Below are 18680 nucleotides of genomic sequence, written 5' to 3' on the forward strand. Positions count from 1 at the left end.
AAGTGGGCCACTAGAATGATAGATCCATTGACAGCTTGCACCATGTACCTGGAAAAGCCACAGACTCTCAATGCCAGCCTGTGAAAGCAGCCAGGAGAGGGGGCTGTACCCTGCAAAGCCACAGGGGCAGAGCTGCCCAAGATCATGGAAAACTACCTCTTACATCAGTATGACCTGGATGTGAGATATGGAGTCAAAGGAGATTATTTCTGAATTTTAACATTTGACTGCCCCGCCGAATTGTGGACTTGCATGGGGCCTATACCCCCTTTGTTTTGGCCAATTTCTCCCATTTGGAATGGGTGTATTTACCCAATTCCTGTATCCCCCTTGTATTTTAGAAGTAACTAACTTGCTTTTGATTTTACAGGCTCATAGGCGGAAGGGGCTTTCCTTGTCTCAGATGAGACTTTGGACTATGGACTTTTGAGTTAATGGTGAAATCTGGGGGACTGTTGGGAAGGCATGATTGGTTTTGAGAACATGAGATCTGGGAGGGGTCGAGGCAGAATGACATGGTTTGGCTGTGCCTCACCCAAATCTCATCTTGAATTACACTTCCCATAATTCCCATATGTTGTGGGAAGAACCCTGTGGGAGGTAATTAAATTATGGGGGCAGTTACCCCCATACTGCTTTTCTTTTAATAGTGAGTGAGTCTCACAAGATCTGACCATTTTATAAAGAGCAGTTCCACTGCACATACTCTCTTGTCTGCCGACACATAAAATGTGCCTTTGCTTCTCCTTGGCCTTCCACGATAATTGTATGGTCTCCCCAATCATGTCAAACTGTGAGTCAATTAAACCTCTTTCCTTTATAAATTACCCAGCCTTGGATATGTCTTTATTAGACACCATGAGAACAAACTAATACACTAACAAATACATTGAAAATTGAGGCCCTTTATTAAATTGATTCTAATTTAATAAAAAATGCAAAGATAATTTTTTTAAAAATTAGTTAAATGCTCTCAGAATAGCAGATCTTTAAGAGAATACTAAAACCTTCTCTAACCCCAAAGCGTTCTTACATTTATAAGGTTTATGAATTGTGATGGCAATAGAAGAGAAGGTGAGAGAGAAAACGAAACTCCAGGAAGAGAGAACACCAAGAGTAAAATCATGACTTCTCAAAATTGCATAGTTTATGAGGGGCATGTCAAGCTAATCTGGTATGTGACTACAATATAGGGTGCAGTAGGGAAATAGCTGAGGATGGAAAAGTGGGATAGGGTCATTTGGAGAAAAATTGTGCTACTATACTTAGGAGCTGGACTTTATTCTAAAGGCAACAGGAAAGCTACTGAAGACTTTTAACCAATAGAGAGCTGTGACTAGATCTCTTTTTATTAATGGAAAGACAGCAGTTCAGTTGTACCTTGGTATCTACTGGGAGATTGGTTCCAGGATTCCTGCAAACACCAAAATCCATGGATGTTCAAGTCCCTTATGTAAAATGGCACTGTTATTTGCCTATAACATATGCACATCCTCCCAATACTTTAAATCATCTCTATATTAATTATAATGCCCAATATAAAGTAAATGCTGTGTAAACAGTTAAACTGTTTTTTTATTTGTATTACTTTTTAATGTTGCATTGTAATTTTTACCCCCAAATATTTATCCATAGTTGGTTGAATTCAAGGATGTGGAGCCCATGGATACACAGGGCTGACTATATATAGGGTGAATTAGAAGAGTGAGAACTTAGAGGACAGAAGGCAAAGAAGTCAAGTACACTGGCCTTAAATAGTATAAAAACAGTGAAAATGCAAACAGGAAGTATTCTAATGACATTTAAAAAGTCATGAAAGGCTGGACTTGGTGAATGGGCAAATATAATGAATAAGAATTTCAAACCCTGATGAGTGAAATGGGTGAATATTGATGGTTTCAAGGCAAAGACTAGCGTTTTAATCACTCTAAGTGCAAAATGCTTCCTGAAATCCAGGTAGCAAGGTCTATTAAATAGCGAGAAATATGTGGCTAGAACTCAGAGAAGTGAGATATAAATACAAGGAAAAGCATATGATTACTTTTTTTATGATTTATGAAATGAGTCATATTACCTTAGACTTATACCTGTTATTAAAGTAAATTTCTAATTGAGTGGTATCCATGTAAACTATGGGATGGCATTGTACTGTTAGGTTTAACTCTTAGTCAATTTAGATTATTTGTCCACCTCAAAAACACAGAACTAAAATTTGCTGGAAAGCATATGACTTATGTTTCATATACAAATAGGGATTAAGACATTTAAAATATATACATACACATATTACACACACACACACATATATATATCTATATATATATATTCACATTTCATTTGAAGTCAAGCCAAAATTATAAAAGATATATTTATGAGACAAAAAAATTTGAGAGTTTACTAATAATGAAGGCCAGGAGTACCAATGATTATTAATAACTACAATTGGTATAACTTCACATTTATAAAGTCTCTCAAATAAATGTTTTTATCTCTACAACCTGTCTATGAGGTAGGCTAGAGCTGGTACTAACAATAACAATAGCAAGAATTAGAATAACATACATAAATTTAATACAATTTAGTTTATTGTCTGCACATCCTCCCCAAATTTCTAGAATAAACTAGAGATCTTAGATGTTCTTATTTGGAAATTTATATTTAAAATTGGAACTTTCCTGGCATGAATAAACTAGATTGGAACACTATTGAATTTTCTAAAATTTTCTGAAACATGGAAAAGGAAAATATAGACCAAAGAAATTTAATGCTTTTCCACTATGAAAAGCATCCAATCTGGTCTAGAGATATAAATTAGGTACCATAAATGTTTGCTAATTATTACACAAAGTTAGAATCCTAAGGAAAAGTCTGGTCGAATTATTATGTCATTTTAACTCTGGCCATGTATGAACCTTATAAAACTTTCAAATTGCTGGCATTAATTTTGCCTTTACAAACTATTTTAAATCAAATTCCATTCCAAAAGGACAAATAGTCATCAAAGGTTCTTAGTTCTGTGATAATTCCCTGAATTTCAGTTTTTAGAAAACACAGCATTATCTAGATATAGAATTTTAAATACTATTCTCATGTATCTAAAGGCTGAGCCTACAAGCTGAAAAGTCTCATATCATTCATGTTTTGTAAAGACTGGAGCCTCTACATATCTCAAAGTCAGCCTCTTACATCTGTGTATTTTAGTATTTTCAAGAGTTGAAACGTGTTTAAAAAATAAACAGGAAACAGGAATACTTACTTGAACCTGGTAGGTGAAAGAGGAGTAGGAGGAAACATTCCTGGTTCAAAAGAATCAAAGTAAGTCACTGTCCAAGAAAAGCTGCAACAGGAGAATCCAGCAGTTAGGGATATTATAAGTAGAGTCCAGAATCCTTAACAGGAAAAGAGAGGGGAAAAAGTAGATTATTAATACCAAACAATTTAAATTAAACCAGTATTCTCATGTTCAGATCACATATAATTCTCATCTACTAAATTATAAGAAGCTGACATTACAAGAGATTTGAACTTAGTGCAAGCTAACCCATGTAGAAGTATATATTACTAAAGCACAACTAGAAGTCATATCATTGAATATTTTAAATGATAATGTGAAAAAAAAAGGGGTAAATTCAACAAGAACATAACATCTTCAGTTTTGTAAAATTCAACCACAGAAAACATCGTCAAAATATTTCACAAGATTCATAACATGTCTTGAGGCCAGACCAGCTGGCTCATTCCTGCAATCATAATGCTTTGGGAGACTGATGTGGCAGAATGGTTTGGGGCCAGGAGTTTGAGGTTGCAGTGCACCACGATTGTGCCACGATTGTGCCACGATTGCACCATGGCACTCCAGCCTGGGAGACAGAGTGAAACCTTGTTTCAAAAAAAAAAAAAAAGTCAAGTCTTAAGATGTTTCATGTAATTTCATAAATCGTACCTTATCTTCATTATTTGGTATTGATTCATTTCACTCCACACCATGCACTTTTGAAACATGCATCAATTTGGGGGTATCTCCTTTTTACAATTTTCTTACAAACATTATAAACCTACTCTGATTCTTAAACCTTGCTCAGTATATGAACAAAGTTGATTCCCGATTTACAAATGTGTGGGACCCTAGATTTTATTTGCATTGAGTTTGGAACTGTATTTTCTCACAGAAGTCAAGTCAAAAGAACGCTATTACAATGGGCTTTAGGAAAAGGGTTGAGAAGAATAGAAGGCATAAAAAGAAAGGGGTAAGTTAATTTAAAGGTTTTTAGATACTATTCATAACCCATTAAGAGTAATAAAAGAATAATGACTTGTTCTTGTGGTTACAATAACGAAATACTGATATTTAAGTGGCCAACTCCCTTTAGTAAGTACAGCTTTATTTTGATGTGAAGTTTTCAAAAATTTTATACATTAACTCACTTATTCATCTACTCAATCTATATTGAGGGGCTACCATATGTTGGTTATTGTGCTAGGTGATGGGGATACAGTGGTGAGGAAAACAAAAAAGATTGCTGTCTTCATGAAGTAATTCTAGTGGGACAGAAAGATAATAAACATGCAAATAAATTAACAAGATAACTGTATATTGTGATAACTATTTTGAATAAATAAGATGTTACCACTTTAAGAAGGTAACATCAGAACTCAGATCAAAAATGTGAACACATTTTTCTTGGAAGATTAACAGTTAATTCTAAAATTCACATGAAATAATAAGTAAAAATAGAGACTAGTCCAACCAGACATTGACATATTATAGGACCTAAATACCTAAAACAGTGTGTACTGATAAACAAACAGATGACAGGGCCGGCCGTGGTGGCTCATGCCTGTAATCCCAGCACTTTGGGAAGCCGAGGCAAGAGAATTACTTAAGGCCAAGTAAGGGTTTGAGACCAGCCTCGCCAACATGGTGAAACCATCTCTATTAAAAATACAAAAATTAGCCAGGTATGGTGGTGCATGACTGTAATCCCAGCTACTTGGGAGGCTGAGGAAGGAAAAGTGCAGTAAGCCAAGATAGCGCCACTGCACTCCAGCCTGGCGACACAGTGAGACCCTGTCTCAAAAACAAACAAAGACACAATGGAACAAAGCAGAATACAAGATCTGGAAGAAGGCAGAAGGAGGCCCAAATAGATTAATACAAAATTTTACTAATTCAATGGGGTGACCACTTACAAAAAGGAAAATAAGCTGGATCCATACCAGATACTCTGTACTGGCTAAATTTCACCAAATAATCTAAAGTTGTAGAAAGAATCACTGGAAAAGTCATTTATAGCTTTGGAGAGAGAAAGGCCTTTCTAACCATAATACAAAATTCATGACCTATATAAGACATAACATTTCAACTATATACAGTCAGCCCTTCCTATCCACAGGTTCTATATCTGGATGCAAAATATTTGGAAAAAAAATAAAAGTAACAATACAACAATAAAAATAATGCCAATCAAAACCAATACATTATAACAGCTATTCACATAACAGTTACATTATATTAGGTATTACAAAGAGTCAATGGGAAGATGTGGATAGGTCATATACAAATACTATACAATCTCATATAAAGGACTTGAGCATCCACAGATTTTGGTATCCAGCGGGGTTCCTGGAACCAATCCCTCAGATACTGAGAGACAACCATATATAGGTAGACACACATACTACCATATATGAATAGCAAAATCAAATGTCAAACTGAACAACATAAAAATTTTAAATAATATACATTTGCAACTTAGAGCAAGAAGGGAAAATCTCCTACAATACAGATTAATTCCTAGAAAACAAAAAAAGGCCAGCAATCCAAAACCCAATATATAAATAGTTAAATACAACTGCAGAATAAAAACTATAAATGTTGGAACATGAAAAGACGCTCAATTCAATACCATTAATAATAAAGAGAGATTATCATTTTTTTCATCATCAACCGACAAAAATCAAAAAGTTGGATAACATTCTCTGATGCTAAGGCTGTGAACAGAAAATCTTCATGCATCGTTGTTTTGGGGAGTAAATTGTTACAATTTCTACGGAGAGCGGTTTGGCAGTATCTGTTAAAACAATGCATGTATATGTTCTTTACTCAAGTAATTTTGTCCATCTTTAGGAGAGCATGCCTCTGTATACTGTACTAAAAAATACATACCTGCATAAAATGATGTATATACAAGGTTGTTCTTTGTAGCTTTGTTTGTAATTATATAAATTGGAAACAATCTAAATAATCAGTAATGAAGGTAAAGGATTGATTAATTAAGTACACCCATATAATCGAATACTATGCAGCTTTAAAAATGAATGAGGAAGCTCTTTATGTACTGATATGTAAAGATCCTGAAAATATACTGGTGAATCCAAACTGAAGGCTCAAAAACATCTCTATGCATTTGTATAAAAAAAATATGTATTGTACACATACATATGCTGTATATATGAAGAAATGTATATTGTAGTTAGATATTTAAAAATATTTCTGGAAGGATGTAAGAATTTAACATTGGTTCTCTGGGGAAGGAGGAAAGAGTGGTTGGGAGGAAAGAGTAAGCCTTTTCAGTCTATACTCATTTATACTTTTTGAATTTTGGCCCATATGACCATTCTACCTATTCAAAATAGAACTAAGTAAGCTTATAAAAAAATTTTTTTTCAGTCAGGCAGTCCTTTTTGAACAGGAGAGTCGTATCAGAATCTTTGTGGACTCATTTTCAAACTGCATCTTTAAGACAGGTTTCTGAAGTGTGTGTGTTCCAAGCCTCAAGAATATAGGGAGGAATCATTGAGAACACTAGCAGATGACTTAGGAATTACCAAATTTCCTGACTACACAAAATTATCCACGAGTCTTTAGCAAGAAGCAAGTAAAATGTATATGCATTGGACTGTCTGTAAATCTTGTGAAGCTCAGTAACAGACTGAAAAAAAAAACAGTTGAAGTACAGACTCAGAGGAATTATTTACAAACAGTATGGTAATTTTTGAAAGATTAAATTAATCTCCTGATTGTTCCCTTCTCCCATCCCCCACGTCAAAGAGCTAATGGGCTCTTGCGTTCCTTTCTCCAGAAGAGGGATGTGGCAAAGCAGAAAGGAGAAACAGCTTTTCTACTTTTATATTGCAAAATATTTACGGAAACACATACAGATATAATCAGGGGTAGGAGTGTGGATACAAAAAATGTCTTGAATGCACAGCAAAAGACAATAAGTTGATTGGAGTACAGATAAAATATTTGTGTGGAACAGGGAAAAAGAGAGTAAAGGGTTTATCCACAAGTGAGAAAGATTTCCCTGGTTTAAATAAAGTATGTTGTATGTATGTTTGCACTGTGTGTGAATGGGAAAAGGGAGTAGTGCTACTGGGGCTTAATGACAAAGCATCTAGAAAAGCCCACACAAACCCACACAGGGAGTGTAGCTGTGTACAGTATCTCGGTAGATAAGTACAGAGCCAAGCCTGCAGATGCTTCTGCCCTAAGCTAGGCATAAAAACAGCAGATGGTCATGTGACTGGAAGTTGCTACATCCGCAAGACTATCCTGACCACAATAAAAGTTGTTTCAATCCTCACTTGAGCAAATGTGTTTGAGGTTTAGTCTGCACCTTCACTCCAATATCCTGGCACAGTATGCACTTCTAGCTCCCCAACCCAATCTGGAATTGGGTGAACAGAACCTTAGAATAACCTTCCTACCAACCCATCACGCTAGAGGGTCAAAAAAGAAATTATAAGATTTAGTGTACAACTACAACTTATGGGTTGCTATATTGTCAAATAACTGTTATTTGCTATTATTTAGATGACTATGTCTAAAGAGGGAAGAAAATAATTGACAGGTCTAAAGAGAGGAGATAATTGACAAGTTTACTCAAACTTTAACATACTTCTCCAGAACAAAGATGGCAGTTAAGAAAAATAGTGTTTGGGGACCAGATGAAACTTCTAGGTAAGTGAGGAAAGACACAAAGTAACATAAAATAACCAAATGTGAGGCCTTCTAAAGCCTATTAAAGTTTTTCACTTGGATATTTTAATAGGGTACCTATCAAATTTAATACAAGAATATTCTTGGGTTTTTCCAAAATTATTCCACAATCTAAGTATTTACCTCACAGTGAGCATTTTAATTATTTTATGTTCATTTTAAACTAATTAAAAGTTGCATCATCAATAAGTCAGGTCGCAATGATAGGGCTAAAAAAAGTACATTGCAATATTGTGGTCTACAAGTGCTTATGATTTGGGAAATTACTCAATTCGTTTACAAATAAGCAGAAAAGCCACAGAAATTGATAACTTCCAACAACTAAATTTGTTACAAGTCAGTTATCTGCAGAATCCTCATGCTAAAATTTTGATGTTTTATAAGCCCATTTTAGAAAGAATTCACTTTAAAAAGGATATAAAAATGAAAGCATATTAAATGAAACTCTTCCTTCCTGAATTTGCCAATTTCACTTCTAAAAGTGATCAGCTAAGAGTCTGTTGTGCATCTTTCCAAAAATTATATACATATATAGGTAATTTAGGTACATATATGGAGCTAAATATAAAACGTATCTATACTTTCTCAGCTTATTTTCCACAAGGGGGATTCTCACCAGAAAATTGGTTTTGCACTTTGCTCTTTTTCACATATTCTGTTGGAGACCTTCTGTATCAGTACCAATAGCCACATTTCTGTTGTATATTTTTATTTTAGTTTTTTACTATTACAAACAAGGCTACAAGGAACATTCTTGTATATAAGGGTACAGCTGTACAGGGAGAGAGATGTTTCAAATTTCCAGAACAAGAACTGCTGCCCAAGAATGCAGGCTTTTAAAGAAATACACATACCCCTCTTTCTTCTCTACAGCTCAGTATTCATCAGTTGATGAAATGATATATTAATCTTTGCTTTTTTTTTTTTTTGAGACTGAGTCTCATCTGTCATGATGCTGGAGTGCAGTGGCGCAATCTCGGCTCACTGCAACCTCCACCTCCCAGGTTTAACCGATTCTTACACCTCAGCCTCTGGAGTAGGTGGGACTACAGGTGCCTGCCACCATGCCCAGCTAATTTTTGCATTTTTAGTAGGGATAAGGTTTCACCATGTTGGCCAGGATAGTCTCGATCTCTTAACCTAGTGATCCACCTGCCTCGGCCTTCCAAAGTGCTGGGATTACAGGCACATGCTATTGCATCTGGCCAATGAAATTATGTATATTAGTCTTTTCCATCAATTAAAACCTCTTAAACTCAATGTTTTCACCCAAAGCAAAAACGGGAATGGGTAGAAATTTCCTATCCCAACCCCTCTGCTACAATTTTATACTCACTTACCTAAGAGTATATTTGTTTTGGCTTATTTTTCAAAATAAGCTATTCTGGTTTCAGAGAATACTTTTCTAAAAATATCCTGGCAACTTTATTTCTATAAAACCTTCCAGCAAAAGAGGCTGTTATATGCTTTAAATATTTTCATTTTGTTCAACAGTTTAAGCTTACAGGGATGAGGCAAATTTCAAGAAGTTTTATGAAGTCAGACGCAGAGGCACCAACTTGCACGTATTACATATAATCAGAATACACCAGAAAAAAAACAAAACTCCCATAGTTCCCACATTGGGGAAAGGTTTCTTATTAAATAAATGTTAGGTAATCAATTGCACATACTTCATAAAACTTTATGTAAGTAAACAATGGGATTAAATGTGACTATACACTAGTAATTTCCAAGTCCTAAGAGAGAGCTTCTGACATGAAATGTTTAAATAAACTGGTATACTTATATTATGAAATACAATGTAGTCATGAAAAAATGAGGTAGAGCTATGTATACTGATACACAATGTACTAACACATTTTAATAAAGCTGCAAAATATACATGATTCCAATTGTATTTTTTCTGTAACGGTGAAAAAAACCATGTATTTTAAATGACTATACATATGTAATTGAACAGAAAAAGATGTAAAAAGACATACAGGTAGATGAGTGAAGTCTTTGCTTTAATTGTTGGAATTTTTCCTGGTGAGATTAAATTACTTATGCAACTAATGCATTTTATGACACTAAAAATGGAAATACAATACAGTCATGCATTGCATGACAGGAGTATGTTTTGAGAAATGCATCATTAGGTGATTTCGTTGTTGTTCGTACATCATAGAGTGTAATTACACAAACCTAGATGTACAGACTACTACACACTTATAAATTATACAATAGTCTATTATTCCAATGCTACAAACCTGTGCGGCATGTTACTATATCAACTATTGCAGGCAATTGTAACACAATAGTAAGTACTTGTGTATCTAAACATACCTAAATATAGAAAAGGTACAGTAGAAATATAGTAAAAGATAAAATATGGTACACCTGTATAGGGTACTTACAACAAATGGAGCTTACAAAACAGGAAGTTGCTCTGGGTCAATCAGTGAATAAATGACTGATGAGTGAAGGTGAAGGCCAAGGACACCACTGTCCACTACTATAGACTTCATAAACACTGTATACTTAGGATACAGTAAGTTCATTTAAAAATTTTTCTCTCTTCATTAGTAAATTAACTTTAGCTTACTGTAACTTTTTAACTTTATAAACAAAAAATTTTTTTACTCTTTTCTAACAGTTTAAAACACAAGCGCACTGTACAGCTATACAAAATATTTTTCTTTATACCATTACTCTTTAAGCTTCTACTTGTAATTTTTTTTTAATTTTAAAATCTAAGACACATACACATCAGTCTAGGCCTACACAGGGTCAAGATATCAACGTCACTGTTTTTCACTTTTTCCACTGAAAGGTTTTCAAGGGCAATAACATGCATGGAACTGTCATCTCCTATGATAACAATGCCTTCTTCTGGGATATCTCCTAAAGGACCCGCTTGAGCCTGTTTTACAGTTAACTTTTTTTATGCAGAAGGAATACAATCTAAAACAATAAGCACAGTAAATGCATAAACTAGTAACACAATTGTTTACTATCAAGTATTGTATACTGCACATAATTGCGTGTGTTTTAAGACTGGCAGGTTATATAAAACCAGATTGGTAATAGGTTGGTTTATACCAGTATCAACACAAACATGTTAGTAATATGCTGTACTACCAAATGCTACTAAATAGGAACTTTTTGGCTCCACTGTAATCCTATGGAACCACCATCATATAGGCTTATATTGCAGACCACTGTTGACCAAAATGTTTGGTATATGGCTATACTTAGGATAACTTTAAAAGGTGTAAAAAGTATTACCAGCTGGCTACTAAAAAAACTTACATGTATCATATCCATGAAACCAACAATTTTTATGTTTATGTAAGTAAATGTTTTCAACTTTATTTGATTCTATATAGTTTTCTAACTTGAGAGGATGACCATTATTTTAAATAATTTGGTATCCTATCTAAATCACATTCTATAGATAGCTCAAGTCTTTAAATCCCTAGAGCAAAATGTCTCTCTACATGTCAAGGCACAAATGCAGGAGCAGAGGAAAGTGGTCTCTTCTCTCCTGCAAATGCAACATGAGCATAATGGATGCACAGAGTGCATAGTAGCTATAGTAGTTACACTGGATAAGGCCTTCACCCAATCGCCTGACCACCTGCAACCCAGCATGTAGCATTTCTACTCTTCCTGTTGAAACAGGTGAGGAAGGTGACACGCTGACAGATGAAGCCACTGAAATTTGAAAAATAAATAATACCTATAGTTCCCAACCGTGGTAAATCACTAGACACTCATCATCCAGCTTTAAACAATTAACTCATGAGCAATCCTCTTAAATGTATATTCTCCTCTGAAACTTGTAATCTTCTGTATAACGGAAAACAGTCATCACAATTTATCAACTAAGTCCAACAAGCCTTTTTTATTTCCTTTATTTTCACAACATTTGGAGAATAATTTAGTAAGCAAAAAGACAGTGGAAAAAAAAAACTTTGTTAAAAATTTTCATAAGAAGTAAATACAGCAAATCCAAATATCAATTCTCAGTTTCCTTGGTTATATACATCAAAAATGGGCATGACCTGAGTGCAAATAATTGCTTACTAACTTCATGCATGAATCTACAACATATCCAGATTTCAGATACATCAAACTGGCTACAGCTTGTCATCATTGCTTTCTTCTTTTTGCACTTGCATCATCAAAACACAATATTTGAATGAATTTTTTTTCATGGCTTATTTTGATGAAGACAACAATCTTCTTTGCTCCATAATTTATAAAACATTTTCATTTTCAGATTATAAACAATTCAAATGGTAAATCCAATGATTTTCTTTTGCATTTCTTCTGCAATCACTGTGTACACATCTCTTTATCATCTGCCCACTTATGTACAGTATCAAATAAATTAAAATGCAGACCTCATAAAAGATGAATAAAATATCAGGATCTATCCTTTTAGAAAAAAGGGATAGTTTGTATTGTTCTTGCCTGAAGTCCTTTCCACTGAATGACTGACTGGATGAGGGTATTATCTTCTGAAAAGAGCCAAAAAGTAAATATTTTCGGCTCTTCAAGACATAGGTCTTTGTCATAACTAGACCACTATGCTGTTGCACAGTTAAAGTAGTCATAGATAACAGATACAGCAATAGGCAAGGTGGTGCTACAGTAAGAATTAAGATACAGGCTGTGCTACCGTAAGACTTAGGAAAGTCTTACTGGAATCCTAATTCCATCATAATTATTTTATTCTTTTCAGCATAGTTGAGAATTGATGAGTAATATTGCAATAATTCCTAAAATAATGAAATGGGAAAACGTATTAAGATAGAACAATATATGAACACTAAAATCCCAAAATGTATTTTAAATTTACAAAAGTGTCCAAAAAACCAACATGGTAATTTGAAGATCAAATAAACTTTATGAGAAATACAGCTCAGTTTTCTTTATTCTTTTGAAGAGTAAGTCATGAAATTTCAATTCTTACAAACAGAACTGCTCAAAATAATTCAGAAATGAAAAATGGTTCAAGGAACTGATTGTACAGTGCTCACCAATACATACAGTCAATTATGTGACTTTGATTCAGTAGTTATAAGGTCTGAGATTCTGTAAAAGCAAAAAAAGAAAATCTCCAGGGTCTTTTTCTTTTTTTTTTTTTTAACGTCAGGTTTGGGAACTACTAGGCTAGGAGTTCTCAAAGTATATATAGCCCCCTAACTAACCGCATCAGCATCAACTAGAAACTTCTCAGAAATGCAAATTCTTGGGCTGCAACTCACATTACTGAATCAGATATCCTGTACCATGTGAAAAGCAGCAAAATTTATCTTTCAAGTGATTCTGATACCAGCTAACTTTTGACTTCATTAGCCTAAGAAAGGTCCCTCCCAACCACCAAAGTTGGACCAGGGGGTACCACACAAAGTTAAACCAATTTCTTGAGATTTAGGGGTCCTAATGTCTGGTGCTTATTACTGCTTCTATATGTTAAGGAGTCCTGTAATGATTTCATGACTAATAATTTAGCTGCACATGGCTAATTCTTGCCAATAACCCATTCTTTTTCTGCCTTGCTATACTACCTAGACTGTCTACCATATAAAAATTGTAATACAGACTTTCTTGAGTTTTTGTTTAGAAGAAAATAACATTGATGGGCACAGGGTAGTTGAGAATACTACCCTGAGGAAGTAACACATAAAAAATTAATGGTTTTTGGCATATTATAAAAGTGCAATAGAGGATGTTACTGTTAATTATTGAACCATACTATTCTCTAAACTTAAATTTGTGCTTTCCCTTAAACAAATTTTTTCTTATTGCAAGTTACACTTATACAGTGCAGAAAATAAAAATAGAAACAACCAATCAATTCGGAAACCCAGATAAACTAACATTTTGATTATATTCTTCCAGTCCTTTTAGGCTTTTGTTTCTTTCTCTCTCTCTCTTTCCTTAGTAATCATTCTTTCAATAATACAAACAGATAACACAATTTTACAAAAATTGTGCTACAGAACAGGATATTGGTGACTTTTTAAATATTAGAGCTACCCCACCCAGCTGCAGATAGCACTGCAACATTTCCTTAACAGATGATAGGTTCAAATTATAAAGTCCACACACTGGCTAAAAAGTTCAAGTTCAGAGTTTCAATCAATTGTCACTGTAAGAATAAAACTGAATTTTACTCAACCTGTATCTTTTTAAGAGGATGGGCCACCTCCAATACATCCTTTCTCTTGGACATTTTTTAACACTCCAATGTTCTGTACCATGAAATCAGGATGGCTGAAACAAAATCTACAGGTACTTTTTAGAAAGCAAGTCCCCAAGTGATTATTACCCATACCAGAATGAGAATTGTTCCTATAATCTGTTCTTACTGAGTGCTATGCCAAACTTGGACTAGGATTAAATTGCAATAAAAATTCTGCAGTATACAAAATTTTTATCAGTCTATCTAGAAAGAGAGAACTACTCTTTCATGGTAGAGCAGTCACTGTGTTCACATTTATTTTTTATAAAAATCAACTTACTTTCAAACAAAGAATTGAGGCAATTTGCAGTAAATTTTAAATACGAGTCATGGAAATATCAAGATAATAGCATGTATGGGCAGTAATAAGTATGCCAAAAAATTAAGGGTAATATACAAAACAATCAAACATTATTACAGCTGGCTATGAGGTTCCCAATAAACAGTGCAAAATAGTGAAATATAATAAAATCATTATCATCTGACCAAAAGCTGCCTGATACTTTTCTCAAACATAATGGATTACTTCAACATTTTTTTATTAAATATTTCAAATTGTTTCTTCAGGTGAAAACTTTTTTATCACCTGTAAAAACGATATAACTTCATAGGCATTTCTTAGGGGTAAACTAATGAATGAGGCAATTTTTCTTGATATCTAAATTAATCAACTCAGTGTTCATTTAGATGGAAGTCAAGTTTGAGAGAACCATCCTACCTTTTCAGCTATCAATTATCTCAAGAGGAGTTTTCACCAGAGGAGAGCAGTCAATTCAAAACATTCTGTAAATAGGCTAACTTGTATTTTCTTGAAAACAGTAGAGAATTGCAGCTTAGAAGAAAAAAGCAAGTGTTACCACAATCACTTCCATCTTTTCTTCTGTTTTGCTTTGAGACAGAGTCTTATTCTGTCACCCAGGCTGAAATGCAGTGGCGCAGTCTTGGCTCACTATAACCTCTGCTTCCCCAGTTGAAGTGATTCTCCTGCTTCTACCGCCAGAAAAGCTGGGATTACAGGCCTGTGCCACCATGCCCGGCTAATTTTTTTTTTTTTTGTATGTTTAGTAGAGACGGGGTTTCACCATGTTGTCCAGGATGGACTTGAACTCCTAATCTCAAGTGATCCACCCACCTGAGCCTCCCAAAGTGCTGAGATTACAGGTGTGGACCAGAGCACCAATCACCTCAATCTAATAAGAACTTAATCACCTTGGTGCTGTTTCACTGAAACAGATTTTTAAGAATCCTCTTCTGGTAGAGAAGACTACTCTCTATCCACATGTTACAATACATATATTTGCTGTAACTATTCTTTCTTTAAAATTAACCTCCAGGAAACTGATTGTATTAGCCCATTAAATGATACTTACTATTTTTATTCTCCATCTGAACACTGGAGTATTGGCTCAAAACAATGAGCTTTGTTTTGGCCTAGTTGTTGGGTTTTTTTCCTTTCCCCACCATAAAGATGCAACACTTTCTGCTTATTTCTGACTCCTAATAGTAAATTCATGCCATTAGCAAAATCTTAATAATTTTCCTATATGCTGTAAAAATATTAAGTATCATGCATACCTAAAAGCAATATGGGACTACTTAACCCTAAGTGGAAAAGGAAGCAGGACCATGTCAAAAGATCTATCACATTCCTTTCGACATTGAGCAAGCCATTCCTTTAGATAACAATTGCCACTCATTCTATTCCTAAATGAGAAACCATGACAACTTTTAAACAGCAAAAGGTTAGAATTCATGACTAGTCTGAAAGATTCTGTTTCCACTATATCAAGAGATGACAGATCAATAAAAGCTATGAAAAGCCTAACACTCCTGGCTTATTTCTAGAGATCAAGCAATGTAAAATGTACACTGATAAAATGAGTAACTAAAAATCATGTTTTCTCATGCAAGAAGGTGACAAGAACAGACAAATTTCCATGCAGTATCTAGGAAACCAACTTCTTTGTGAAGATAAAGGGTTCATATTTCACCTTCTGCCCATATCACCATATGGGTAAAGAGCCATAAAGTGGTAGGTTACAGAGTTTGGCAAAGATTGGGAGAGGGGAGGACATGTATGACAGTATCTCAACCACCTATCTACACTGATCAAGTCAAATGATTTAAAGTGATCACATCAAATGACTTGTTTGATTCATTTGATCAAATATAGAGTGATTAAGTTTGATCTCCCCCATATAAATTATAGCAAAAAGAAGTAAAACATGCTGGACAAGTAAAGTTTTTAACTCTTCAAAATCATTTTGGTGGAGAGAAGTGTAGAATAGTTTTTTCACCGGAAACCCGTGAACTACATAGCATTCAACAGACACTGCAGAAATTGAGGTCTGACTCTCCTAGTCATTAACCTGTGCAAGGATAGTCAATGCTTTAAAAAAAAAAATGCTACACATAAAGAAATTTGAACTTAAATTCCTCCTAAAGCCTACTTAAGACATTATTTACCTTTGCTAAGATAGGGAGGAAGTTCTTTTGCTTTTAAATTCCAGAGAAGAGTTGTGGTAAACCTCTTCCAGAAGGTAATCAGGAAACGTTAAATATTCTCTGGACCTGAGTCACATGCAGTTGTGTTTAAAATGTATTACTAGTGTGTGTGGTACATACACACACCAGTACCCATAAAAAATTATTATTGCTTAAGACAAAAACAAAAAAGGAAAAAAATATTACTGCTTTTTTGAGACAGGGTCTCACTCTGTGGCCCAGGCTGGAGTGCAGTTTAACAATCATGGTTCATTGCAGCCTTGAACTTCCCAGCTTAAGTGATCCTCCCACATCAGCCTCCCAAGCAGGGATTACAGGCACGAGTAAAACCACATCTGGCTAATTTTGTTTTATTTTTTGCAGAGACAAGGTCACACTATGTTGCCCAGACTGTTCTTGAACTGCTGGGCTCAAGTGAGTCTATAGTCTCAGCTTCCCAAAGTGTTGGGATTATACATGTGAGCCACTGCACCCAGTCCCACTAAAAAATTACAAGTGTATTTTTGTATATATGTATATACACACACTCCACATATATATAAAGGAAATCTAATACATTTATCACAAACATATGCAAATGAAAAACATAGGACTGAATGACTGCACCTAGAAATATATTAAGTATTTTATCCCAAATTTAGTTCAAACATCTGGAAACACAAAAGTGAGCTCAAAACCAAAGGAAGCAACAATTAAGTCCATACCTAATAGCCCAGTGTCTACATCATCTTCATTTTTCAAATTCTCAGCATGCAACTCTGTAAATACAAAGAGGGGCTTAGGTAGGAAAGTAATATAATTTGAAAAGTAACTCAAGGGCTGTGAAGGCACTGTAGAACTGTGGAAAGTGCTCTGATGTCAGTTAAGAACTGGGCTCAAAGTCTGATTCAATTTACTAGCTATGTGACCTTCAGCAAACAAGTGAACAGTATTGACCACTAAAGGAGCCAACAGCTATGTACTGTACGTAAAATGGGAGTACTGTTCATTCCCTAGGGGTGTTGTGAAGGCTAAAAAGCATACCAGGTCGACTTCAGTTCCTTTCTCCATTCTTCAAAGTAAGCACAGTTCAATGTCTTCTGCAACTGAATTACACTTATGGTTTTGTGACTTTATGACACAAAGGCAATGTTTGAGCAAGACAAATAAACCACCCAGGAGACAAAACTATCAGGATTGAAAAAAGGGAAAAAAGGGTGGGGGAAAGGAATGATAAAGAAATGAAACCTTGGCAGCCAATCATTTAAGACTGACAGTTTACGTTTTATGAACATTCACAGTTTAGCATTTTATGAAGAGGTAAAAGGTTTTAGACCCATGCCATCTGCAGCCCACTAAAAGCTGGGAAGCAATGAGGACAAATAAAAACTGGAGTTAAATAGATTTAATGATAATTAATGAAGTACAAAGGTAACACTTCAGTGACAATGTTTTGAGTGCTTTTCATACAACAAAGTTTTGGGTTTTTTTGAGTAACTTGGCAAAGGTCACAAACTAGTGAGGATGGAAATTTAAACTTAACTTTGCTTCTTTCCACTGCAATATACACTGGCCAACTAAATTATACATCCGTATGCCTTGGAATAAACTTTCAACTGGCCAGTATTTCAACTTCAGACAGAAAAATAATTAGAAGAGTGCACTACACCTGGATACAAACTTAAATGCTAAGAGGCTAATTATTTTACCTACAAAAGTAGAAACTTGGACTATGCGATGGAAATCTTTGTCCCTCAGGATTCTATGTACAGCGGGATTGGTGGATAGCACATCTTTATTTGTCGATGAAGGCCACTGAACATATAGCCTATTTTAATTATACGCACTTTTCATAGTCTCCTTTTAATGGTGGGTGTTTCGCGTTTTGTTTAATTTTGCCAATATTCCATCTCCCATGTTCAAGGACTCGAAGATATTTCTTCAAGAGTGCCCATT

At 34.7% G+C, this 18680-nt stretch overlaps 1 protein-coding gene across 3 annotated transcripts in view; it reads right to left on the reverse strand.

Moving 5' to 3' along the window:
• ARL6IP6 (ADP ribosylation factor like GTPase 6 interacting protein 6) overlaps positions 1 to 18680 on the reverse strand; it is a 39931-nt gene that overhangs the window by 19907 nt on the left and 1344 nt on the right. For all 3 annotated transcript variants that reach the window (XR_005199174.1, XM_017523199.2, XM_017523201.2), the window contains exons 2-3: positions 17450 to 17503; positions 3257 to 3389 (exon numbers count right to left, since the gene is read on the reverse strand). Coding sequence is in view for 2 of the 3 variants with exons in the window: in XM_017523199.2 (XP_017378688.1) it covers positions 3257 to 3389; positions 17450 to 17503 (187 nt within the window). In the remaining variant the exon portion in view is untranslated. The remainder of the gene's footprint in view (positions 1 to 3256; positions 3390 to 17449; positions 17504 to 18680) is intronic.

The sequence above is a fragment of the Cebus imitator genome, unplaced genomic scaffold, assembly GCF_001604975.1.
Source record: "Cebus imitator isolate Cc_AM_T3 unplaced genomic scaffold, Cebus_imitator-1.0 Scaffold27, whole genome shotgun sequence".
Classification (NCBI taxonomy): Eukaryota; Metazoa; Chordata; class Mammalia; order Primates; family Cebidae; genus Cebus; species Cebus imitator.